Genomic DNA, 9603 nt, shown 5'->3' on the forward strand with positions numbered 1-9603 from the left:
TTAATTTCATTTTGAATGCCATTCAAGGTTTTTAAAACAATATATTTGACTGTTAAGTTTTTCGTGCCCTGCAGCAGCTCTGCAGTAAATGTGAAGATGAGTGTTTAAGTGAGGATCTCACTGAACCTGTCCTGATGGACTGACTGCTGCCACCGTGTGGCTCAAGGTCGCTGCTGCACCTGCTTTCAACCAGACCACCTCCAATCACTCAAGCACAATGTTGTACTCCATGTTTATTGAAAATACAGAATACCAAAATTTACTTAGCCAGTAATTACAGATGTGAGCAAAACTATGTACACATTATTTTACAATCCTCAATTACTGCTGAAACAGAATTAGGAGTTGGTGCAACAACTATCACCAGAAACAAATACCCACCAAAAAAAACAAAAAACAAAACAATTTCAATGAGTTTGAATGAGAGAAAATAAATACACAAACTTGACATCGAGGGATTCACTACAGAAACACATGCCACGACGGGAAACCTGCCGGGTGAGACTCAACACTTTGACTAAGAAACAGCAAAGTGGGGCAGTGGACTGATTCAGCCAGTAAAGTGCATCTCTCTCAGAGAGTCGGGAAGGAACAGCTTTAATGTCGCGTTCAGCATTTCTTGCTGCTGCTGCTCCTCTTGCTGCTGCTGCTGCTCCTCTTGTGGTAGCAGGAGAAGAAGGGGTGTCGCAGGGCCTGCTCCAGGCTGAGGCGCTTGGCTGGGTCGTACTCCATCATCTTCTCGATCAGGTCGAAGAGCTGCAGGTGGTCTTCGCTTCTGGACGCCATGTAATGCTGACGGACAGAAGCAAAGCGGTAGAGGTGAGATGAGGCTGGGAACAGCGTGATCCTCGGACAGCACCTCTCTCTGCTGTGTACTCAGCAGCGGGTCGTCTTACCTTCAGGGGTTTGCAGTGCTTCCTGACGTATCTCCCAGAGGAGCTGTGCACATCCCAGTCCAGTTTGTAACGGTGAACGTATCGCCGCTTCCTGCAAAACACGTTGAACATTAGACTGGACTCTGACTGCAGGTACAAGACATGATTCAAGGCACGTTGTTAATGATAAGAACTATTAACTGGAATATTAATGAGCCCTTACTTGGTTTTCTCCAGGAGGTTTCTGGGGATTGGGCCAAGGACTCTCTCCATCATAGCAAGATGCTCTTTGCTATCGTGTGTCTGGTTGTGAGAACAAAAAAAAAAAAAAAATCATTTACTCCACAAAGTAACAACTAGACTGTCTACATAAGTGTGCCTTCTGTTGCTGCCTCCGACCTGGAAAAGCGTCGTTCCAAGATAGTACTCAATGAGGATGCAGCCGACGCTCCAGACGTCACAGGCATGGTCCCAGCCCAAATCTGAAACACGCGTTCACACATCATGTTGATCCTCATCAGGTCTGTTTTGAGACTAGAGAGCTGCGGGATTTAACGGCACTCACCTAAAATGACTTCCGGGGCGCGGTAATGGCGAGTCGACACCACAGAGGTGTGGTGCTCGTGATCGTATGTGGCGTTGCCAAAATCAACGATTTTTATATCTGGGTTCTTTAATTTTCTTTCATCTCGTTTCTAAGGACAACACAAAGTCATGAGGATCGCACGGTCGACAGGAAAGGTCAAATGTTCCGAGTTACTCAGTGCACTCACCATTTCACGGTTGTAATGCATGTCGTAGTCTGAATTTATGAACAGGATATTCTCTGGCTTCAGATCTGTGTGAGTCAGCTTATTCTTATGCAGAACTGAAAGAAAATAGTGTAAAAATTTAAAACCAGTAAACACTTTAGAAACACCCAACATTTGCTGTTAAAGGCTTTTCTGGTACTCACACTGCACGGCACGGATGATCTGATACGCCATGTGTCTGATGTGATCTACAGAAAAAGGCTGGAAGTTGTTTTCCTTGAGGAAATCATAGGTGCTGAGGCCGAGCAGCTCGAAAGCAATGCAAATGTGACCGTGGTAGTCAAACCAGTCCAGCATGTGCACACACGCACTGTAATAAAGAGAACACAAAAACATAGGTTAGAACACAGGCGTGACAATAGAACATAAACTCTTCCTTTCTTTGTCAGGGACTTACTATCGTTTTTCGCAGTCAAGAGTCTTCAGCTGTTGAAGCACTTCGACTTCAGACACCGCTGCCTCACGGTAGCGGTCTATGTTTTTAATGATCTTCAGAGCTACTCGAGCTCCATCACTGGAAGATTAAAAAGGCATTTCAGTACAAAATAAGAAAAAAGATTTCTCATCTTGAGGGTATTTTCTTAGTTATACTTACTTGGAGTGATCAATGCATTCAACGACCTTCCCAAAGGCTCCCTCTCCTAGTGTACACACAATCTCATCTACAGGAAATAGACAGTTCAAGTTAGACACCAAGCACTGACAGATGAAGCACTACCCTTTTGCTGATTCATTGCCTTATGTTAAATTTCTCATCTTAGCAGCACAAATGTAAAACAGGCTTGTGACAACTGCTATTATATAAAAACACATACATATATTTATCTAGACATATAAATCAATGTTTAATGTTAGCCAATACATTTACGTCTACAAGCCCAAATAGTTCAAAATGAATGTTTGGAAGTAAAAACCAGACAAGAGAGTGAGAGAGACAAAGTGTGAACAGTAGAAAAAAAAAGTATATATTCTGTACATCTGGCTCTCAGCATGTCTCCAATGTGATAGATGAGGTGACCCTCGTCATCATCCTCAACACTCCTGGATCTTTTCCTGCTCCTGCGGTGATGGCTCCTCGTCTGCACCGGACCCGCCGCAATCCGCCATCACATCAATAACCCATCAGCCAGCCAGCACCAGGCCACCACAACGCGACATCGCCATTCATTCAACCGGGCCAAGGGGGAGGTGTAGGGTGGATAGATTCAGCCCCGTTCAGTAACAGCACCAGGCGAATGGTCGGACGGACGGAGCAGCAAATTCAAATTCAGCCCCGTCAGAGAAATTGGCCGGCAGCCACCACATAGTGTGTGTTACAGAAGAAAAACATGGCAACAAGAATTTCACATGAGAGACTTTCTCAGAGTAGTACAGAAAAAAAAATGAATGTGATTTAATAGCATTTCTTTCTACATATGGGCTACTCCCTCTAAACATTTCTACACTACCCAAACATATCAGTTCAAATATCACGTCCCCTTACTTTCTGTGCCACCCCAGCCCATTACATTTATCACTTAAATAAAGCTTAACAGTGAGAGGTATGTCTCACAGAGATACAGAAAGACAAAGAAATGGGTGTTAAGCATTGACTAAATAATGACCCCTTTAGATTTGGTGGTATAAACAAAGAGGAGGGTAAGAATAAAAGGATGTTCCCGTACCGAGGACGACCCGGGGCGAGAGTGGCTACGTCTGCGCCTTTTGTCTCTCTGCCTGCGGCTGCTTCGTCGGCTGCGCGCACTGCGACCACTGCGCCCAGACGACTTGCTGTAGTGGTGCCAGTCAAGATCTGCGTTTCTGCAGAGGTCTTCCCGACTGTTCTCATCACAAACCATGTCGAAATCGTGGTCATAGATGTAAGCGTCGTGGAAATCCAGCCTCTGGTTCTGACTACGGGGCTCCAGGTAATGCCTGCAGTTAAACAAAACGAGGACAATTACAGAAACAAGTCAAAGAAAACGACAAAAAACGAGAGCCAGCCGTCAGGTAGGATATGACCCAGTTCACTGTTGTCAGGCTTGAAGATGAGTGGCTATGATGGTGTGAAAGGTCCGCCTTTTACCTGACACTCTATCCCTCCAGCCTTTTATGTAACATTTGTAATTAGCAACATACTGATTTACCTGACACCAAACACCTGGCAATCTGGTCAATAGTACCCACAGTTCAGACAGTAATTCCGAAATTATGACCTACAGACGTAACATTTTTTTAATGAGCACGAAAACATCAGCTGCCAGTGAAAAGCCATCCGTGTCTGGATTTTTTCAGAATGTACACAACAGTCTCCTCAGTAAACAAAGTATATTCTTCCTGAAAATGCAATATGCATGAGTGAGTGTTACATTGGTGGAGTTGTGTGGCAGATATTGAAAGTTGTACAAAACCTGATCACAGCCTGATGGTGTGTAACACAATCTGCGATTCTACAATTGCAGACTTGGAGTGTCACACGTTAACCCCTTTGTGGACAAACAAATACAAGAGGGGGGCAACCTAAACTTAAATTTCCTGTTACATCGGAAGGCGTTATATATGCTTTATAACTGAATACTGTACCACAATTTGTATGATATCAGGTCAGGATGCGTTTCTTCATAATGTTTTTATTAACCTTCAAAAAAAGATGCTGAAGTTAGCTCTTAGGTTTCTAAAAAAGACCAAGAAACCCAGAAGGCCTTGGCACCCTGCTGGTATCAGTTGTCATCCAGGAAGAAATCTGCCTCTCTACAGGATTAAAATTAGAGCAGATCCGCAAACATTGAATCTAAACCCCACGAGCCATCATGCATACCATACCTACCAACAGAAAGCTAAAATTCCACAACAATCAAGAAATATAGCAGTGGAAAGGGTTTTAAAAATAAAGTTAAATACACATACTGAGGACTACTACTGCATTCTGAAATCAAAATGACAAACTACACAATGAAACAGGCTATAAGCTACGACTACCAGCCTAAAAAAAAGAAAAAAAAAAAAAAAAAAAAAAGAAGTGAACATATACGTTTGTGCAGTGAAATACGTCAACTTGCTACTTTGTTGAAAAAAATATTGTTCAACGCAAAAAACTTGTGAAAATGTCGTCGAAACTCAATCTGAATCTCACATCAAACGAAGTCACACCAGTAGTTTCAACTTGAAGCTTTGATTGGCCCCATCTAATTTTATCCCACTGAAAGTCAGAGATGGATATTTCCTTACACTCACCAGCCACTTTAAGAACACAACAAATTCATGTGATCTGCAACGGCAGCTCTGCAAATTAATCTGCTGATTAAGGAAATATTTCCCTATAATAAATGTACCTCCTGATACATGTGGCCCACTGATAAACATGGGAGGGGCAAAATACAACTGTTGATCAAAAAGCCCATCAGTGAGCTTTCAGATATTTACCCTTCATACGTTTTATAACGGCGCTCAGTTCTTCTGGATCTGTTTTCTCTCTCACTGCTGTGAGAGTCGCATTTCCTCCTCTTAACAAATGCCATTCTCTCCTCCCAGGAGTACTCATCCAACCACATCCCGGGGGAACGCAGTCGCTTCAGGTGACGCATCTGAAAAACAGATTTAAACATGAACTGAAACACTGACAAAAAAAAGCTGCTTTTATTGCACTGCTCTGGTGATGAAGGTTAAACTCTGCTAACATAAAACCACATTTATTAACTGCACACATGGACCAGTGTGTGGCAAATCACTCAAAATCACCGGAAATGATCACTTTGGGTATAAAGTCACGTTTCCGCTGTAGATTAACTATTGCATTCAGATGAGCCAATACGGAGAGACTTTTGTTTCCACAGCCAATCAAGGGGGAGAAGTGACGCCCACTATAGCTCTCTCCTCTGATTGGCTGTACAGTAAGTCGGTCTCAGCTCATCGCCCGCCTATTTTTCCTATATTGAACCCGCAGATCTCTTATCAGGGCTTGTTTTGCAGTTGAGAAAAATAAAAAAACCACGACGGGTCTCTGAAAAAATCGTGGATCTTTTCTTTGCTCAACGCAATCGGTAGATCGCACAACAACGCCCCAAACCACTTCACAATTTAAATCACTATTTGACACAAATGATAGTATGGTAATGATATAATGGTAGGCTGTTGTGACGTTTTAGTCCAAACTGTTTATTAATTAATAGCAAATGTGTATGCCGTCGTTTTCACTTTAGGCCTGCAGAAACGTATGATCAACACATGGATTAAGCGGCCGTGAAGGCCGCAAACACACCCTGCAGAGACGTATCAAGCACAAATAAACAAAAGAATAAGAAAACCAAACAAAATACACAGACGATTTCAAATTTGATTAAGTGAGAAAAACACAATAAAATGTACCGATGTAGTACAGACACGCTGTTCTAAACATGTAGCAGTGAAGGGGAACAGCGGAACAAACAGCTGCCATGTTGGCGAGTCGTCGAACATCACAGAAGCTAAGTGGCTAACATTAGCAAACAGCGAAGAGGCAAAACAATGATAGAAAGAGCAAACATGTAGCTTACGAGTTTCGCTGTAAGAACTTTCCTTACCTTCAGACAACACCTGTGAGTCTCAAAAGTGAGATTTCGCTGGTTTTTAGCAAAGTTGTGTTCAAAAATACTTGAAACCCGAGTCCGTCCTGTCGTCTACAAAGATGGCGACGTCTGGAATATTCTTATGCAACGTTCCAAACGTGATCACGACGACCCGCCTAGTGGTTTGTGGGAGTTTTATCCCTGAGCGCAGACTGTCAGGTACAGAGGTCGTGTTGGGGGTCAGTCTTGATTCTGTGGCAGATTGGGAATCATTTTTGAATGTTCTGTTATGTATACAAGTTAACTTGCAGTGGTTTGAATGTCCATGCGATGCAATTTGTTGGAGTTTTACTGCAGTAACTCTGCGTGCTTGTGTGAACTGCTTTGTTTTCTTCGAGAAAAGGGGCGGGGCTCTGCCTGTCAGGTAAATTCCAGGGCAAACCTGCTCCCACACACTCACTATGAACCCTGGGTAAAATATGTCTGCGCCCTGTCTCCTTGCGCCTGGGTAATACTTTTTAATCAATTAGTCATTGAAAGCGTTGTCGGTGTAAACAGACTTTAAGAAACAACTTCAACAATGTCAGAAAACTCAACGAGGCCGAGTGTCTCTGGAGGGCCGCTCAGCCGGGAGGCGATCCGCGAGCTGCTGATGCGGAACTTCGACAGGCTGCCTGACATTGAGCAGAAGCTCTTCGCCTACGGACCGGCGTATCTCGGGGGAAATGCCGCCCTGGCGGGGCTGATCTCCAACAGCTTGTTCCGCAGAGCTCTGAACGTCAGCCAGGCGCGCTTCTCCTCCGGCCTGCCGATGGCGACGCTGCCCTTCCTCACGACGTACGCCCTGTACAACGCCGCGGTGTCCCAGCCGCTGCTCTCCGGGGATCTGAACTGCCCCACCTGCTGCCTGCTCCGGGGCGCGCTGGTCGGGATCGTCGGAGGCTGGGTGTACCCCATCCTCCTGGCCTTACCCCTCAACACTGGCCTGGCGTCCAGGTACTCCACGGCGCCGCTGCCGGAGAAAGGCGCGCTGCTGCGCTTCTCCGTGGACCTGTCCAGACCCATCCTGAGGAGGATGAGGGCCGTGCTGCTGCTGCAGGCCTTCTTTGGCACCTACCTGTCCTCCAGGCACTTCGACATCTACAGCAACCTGGCTGGGATGACGTTTGGCCGAAAGGAAGAGGAGCTGTCTGAGTGAACTGCGTTGAACAGAAATACCTTTTTTTTATTCACACCGAATACTGTAAATTATGTCTCGAGTTGTTTCCACAGAAATAAAATACATGTGAACTTCTTTTACAGGATTGTGTGCTGACATGGCAACATTACGATTTTGTTTAAAAAAGGAAACTTTTCATGTGCTTCGTCAGGTGTCCAACCTGAGGTCCGAGACTCCTTTCGGGTCAGAGTCAGAAATCCTGAGGCTCTAATCTCACTCTGTTTTGGGAAGTTCAGTGTAGAGAAATGTGAATTCTGAGATGGCCGCACGATGGCGCTGTGGGTTCAAAGCTGGCGCTTGTCTTTCTGTGTGGGTTTCAATAAATGGGAGCCTCAAGGAGAAAATTAAAATCCCAAAATATATGTACAGTGAGCATGTTTCAAATGGTTTCTCCTGAAAATTTTCAAAGACAAGATTGATCAATAAGCCGTTCACAATGAGTACAAAGGGGAGTCTAATTATCGGTAACCTTCAAACCATTCACAAGGCTTCTACAGACTGCCCACTGAGTTTCAGCTGACAAATACGAAATTATCAAAAGTTTCATAACTTGTAAACAACAGTATATTGATCACAGTGAAAAAATAGTGAAAGTACATATGATACCCATCTGTTGAGGATTTCTGCTGTTTGGCAGCAACACAAAGTTGGAGGTGAGGTAAAGTACCGAGTATGTTAAGAATAAGGATGTTGGAAATGAAATATAATTTGACATTGCAATCTATCATGGACACTCAGTATCAAGTCTGTCTGAGCTGCGTTCAGGTCATGACACTAACTCTTAAAACAGATGAGTGACTTCTACAGATGTTCATGTTTTCAGCTGAATACATTGAACTGACTTCATCCATCTTTTGGACTGCATCACATTACCTCGTTATATTTTCTACATTGTGTCCGACTCCACTGTCAGCATTTATCAAGGCACTGATGTGAAAAGCGCAACAAGATTTGAATCCTGAAATAATCAACAAAATCAGCCGCAGACGGGTCTTGAAGCATGATTTACTTTTATTAAAGGCTTTAGGAACCAGTCACAAGTTTCGCACTGATGTTAAGGTGTGTCTGCTTTCCCTCAACACTCAGGAAAGAAATAAAAATAAAAACCAAATGCATTTTTACTTCCATAACTGCACACAGCAATGTATGTGTAAGCAAAATTCAAAGACGGACCTTGGCGGTCCATTAACACTTTTAAAAAGAGCAGATAATATGTCATGTAGGCGATTGTCTTTTCAAACACATGTTCAGCACAGGCAATGTTCATTAAAACACGTCTTCACCTCGAATGGCAGAATCGACATCACATCTCTGGCTCTCAATGATCGCATCTGAGGAATGGGTTGCAGTGAAAGTAAGTCCATGATGGCAAAAGTAGAAGGAGAATTAAAGTCTGTCACAGAGAGGGAAAGGTGCTTCTGAAGAGAAAACACTGACATCAATCGAGAAAAGCGAACTAAATAAGACTGTTTTCAAAAAGCTTATAATTACAAAGTTCACCTTGACCCTGCTCTCCTCCCTCCGTCGAGAATGGCTCCAGAATCACAACAAAACTGCCGAAAGCAAAAATCAGTGACGAATCCCACAAAACCACTAAACAAGCACGTTTCAAGTCAAAGGACCCTGAATTGTCATGACAACCAGTGAATCATATGGCACAAGTTTCCCTCTTTACACTACAGCAAGACAGAAATAACCGATCGAAAGCCGTCCTTCCAAAAAAACCCAACGATGTGCCGTCACTGCAGAGTGTGTGTCGCAGTAGTAGTCATTACAGGGTGAGGAACACTAATGCCCCGGTCGTAGCATGCCGCTGGACTTCAAACCCAGTGAAAGGAAAGTTACAAAATAAAACTATACATCTGTCAGCACAGAAATATCCATAAATATATCAAACAACTGAACATCAGTCAGAGGAAACTTCCTGAAGAGCAGAAAGATGAGGGGTCAATGTCGCCTGTACACACTCTACACCTGGTCTGGCTCCTGTTGTGACGGCTACTGTAACTTCCTTCCATTAATGGCACGATACATTTTAAAAGAAGTAAACACTTCAAAGAAGACAATCAAAAACCCCGGATCATAGTCCCCCCCCACCCACCCACCCACCGAGCGTCCTAAAATAAAATACAATAAATAAACATATATACTGTAGGTACAGATCAACCACACTG

The 9603-nt window shown here is 43.8% G+C and overlaps 2 protein-coding genes across 4 annotated transcripts; one reads left to right on the forward strand and one right to left on the reverse strand.

Moving 5' to 3' along the window:
• Positions 1 to 215: 215 nt before the first annotated feature.
• Positions 216 to 6379, reverse strand: LOC115399057 (dual specificity protein kinase CLK4-like). Of its 3 annotated transcripts, none has more exons than XM_030106216.1 (13): positions 6226 to 6379; positions 5099 to 5250; positions 3352 to 3601; positions 2664 to 2766; positions 2283 to 2349; positions 2085 to 2201; positions 1831 to 1997; positions 1649 to 1743; positions 1441 to 1570; positions 1275 to 1357; positions 1099 to 1178; positions 897 to 987; positions 216 to 792 (listed from the first exon to the last, which is right to left on the reverse strand). In XM_030106216.1, the coding sequence occupies exons 2-13, from the start codon at positions 5248 to 5250 to the stop codon at positions 610 to 612; spliced, it is 1518 nt and encodes a 505-aa protein (XP_029962076.1). In that variant the 5' UTR covers positions 6226 to 6379; the 3' UTR covers positions 216 to 609. The 3 variants fall into 3 exon arrangements, with proteins under 3 accessions (XP_029962076.1, XP_029962067.1, XP_029962087.1); XM_030106207.1 differs by having other exon boundaries at positions 5090 to 5250; XM_030106227.1 differs by lacking the exons at positions 2664 to 2766; positions 5099 to 5250; positions 6226 to 6379 and having other exon boundaries at positions 3352 to 3490.
• Positions 6380 to 6494: 115 nt separating this feature from the next.
• On the forward strand, positions 6495 to 7504 carry tmem126a (transmembrane protein 126A). Its single transcript, XM_030106240.1, has one exon. The coding sequence runs from the start codon at positions 6791 to 6793 to the stop codon at positions 7406 to 7408; it is 618 nt and encodes a 205-aa protein (XP_029962100.1). The 5' UTR covers positions 6495 to 6790; the 3' UTR covers positions 7409 to 7504.
• Positions 7505 to 9603: the final 2099 nt, after the last annotated feature.

Source organism: Salarias fasciatus, chromosome 2, assembly GCF_902148845.1.
Source record: "Salarias fasciatus chromosome 2, fSalaFa1.1, whole genome shotgun sequence".
Taxonomy (NCBI): domain Eukaryota; kingdom Metazoa; phylum Chordata; class Actinopteri; order Blenniiformes; family Blenniidae; genus Salarias; species Salarias fasciatus.

What these genes read in the sequence shown, in the direction of transcription:
- LOC115399057 (XM_030106207.1), bottom strand. Translation starts at nt 5,250, where the DNA reads ATGCGTCACCTGAAGCGACTGCGTTCCCCCGGGATGTGGTTGGATGAG. An exon ending in TTGGAACGACGCTTTTCCAG is followed by an intron (nt 1,179 to 1,274) that starts GTCGGAGGCAGC and finishes TCTCACAACCAG; the next exon opens with ACACACGATAGCAAAGAGCA. An exon ending in AACCTCCTGGAGAAAACCAA is followed by an intron (nt 988 to 1,098) that starts GTAAGGGCTCAT and finishes CGTGTTTTGCAG; the next exon opens with GAAGCGGCGATACGTTCACC.
- tmem126a (XM_030106240.1), top strand. Translation starts at nt 6,791, where the DNA reads ATGTCAGAAAACTCAACGAGGCCGAGTGTCTCTGGAGGGCCGCTCAGC.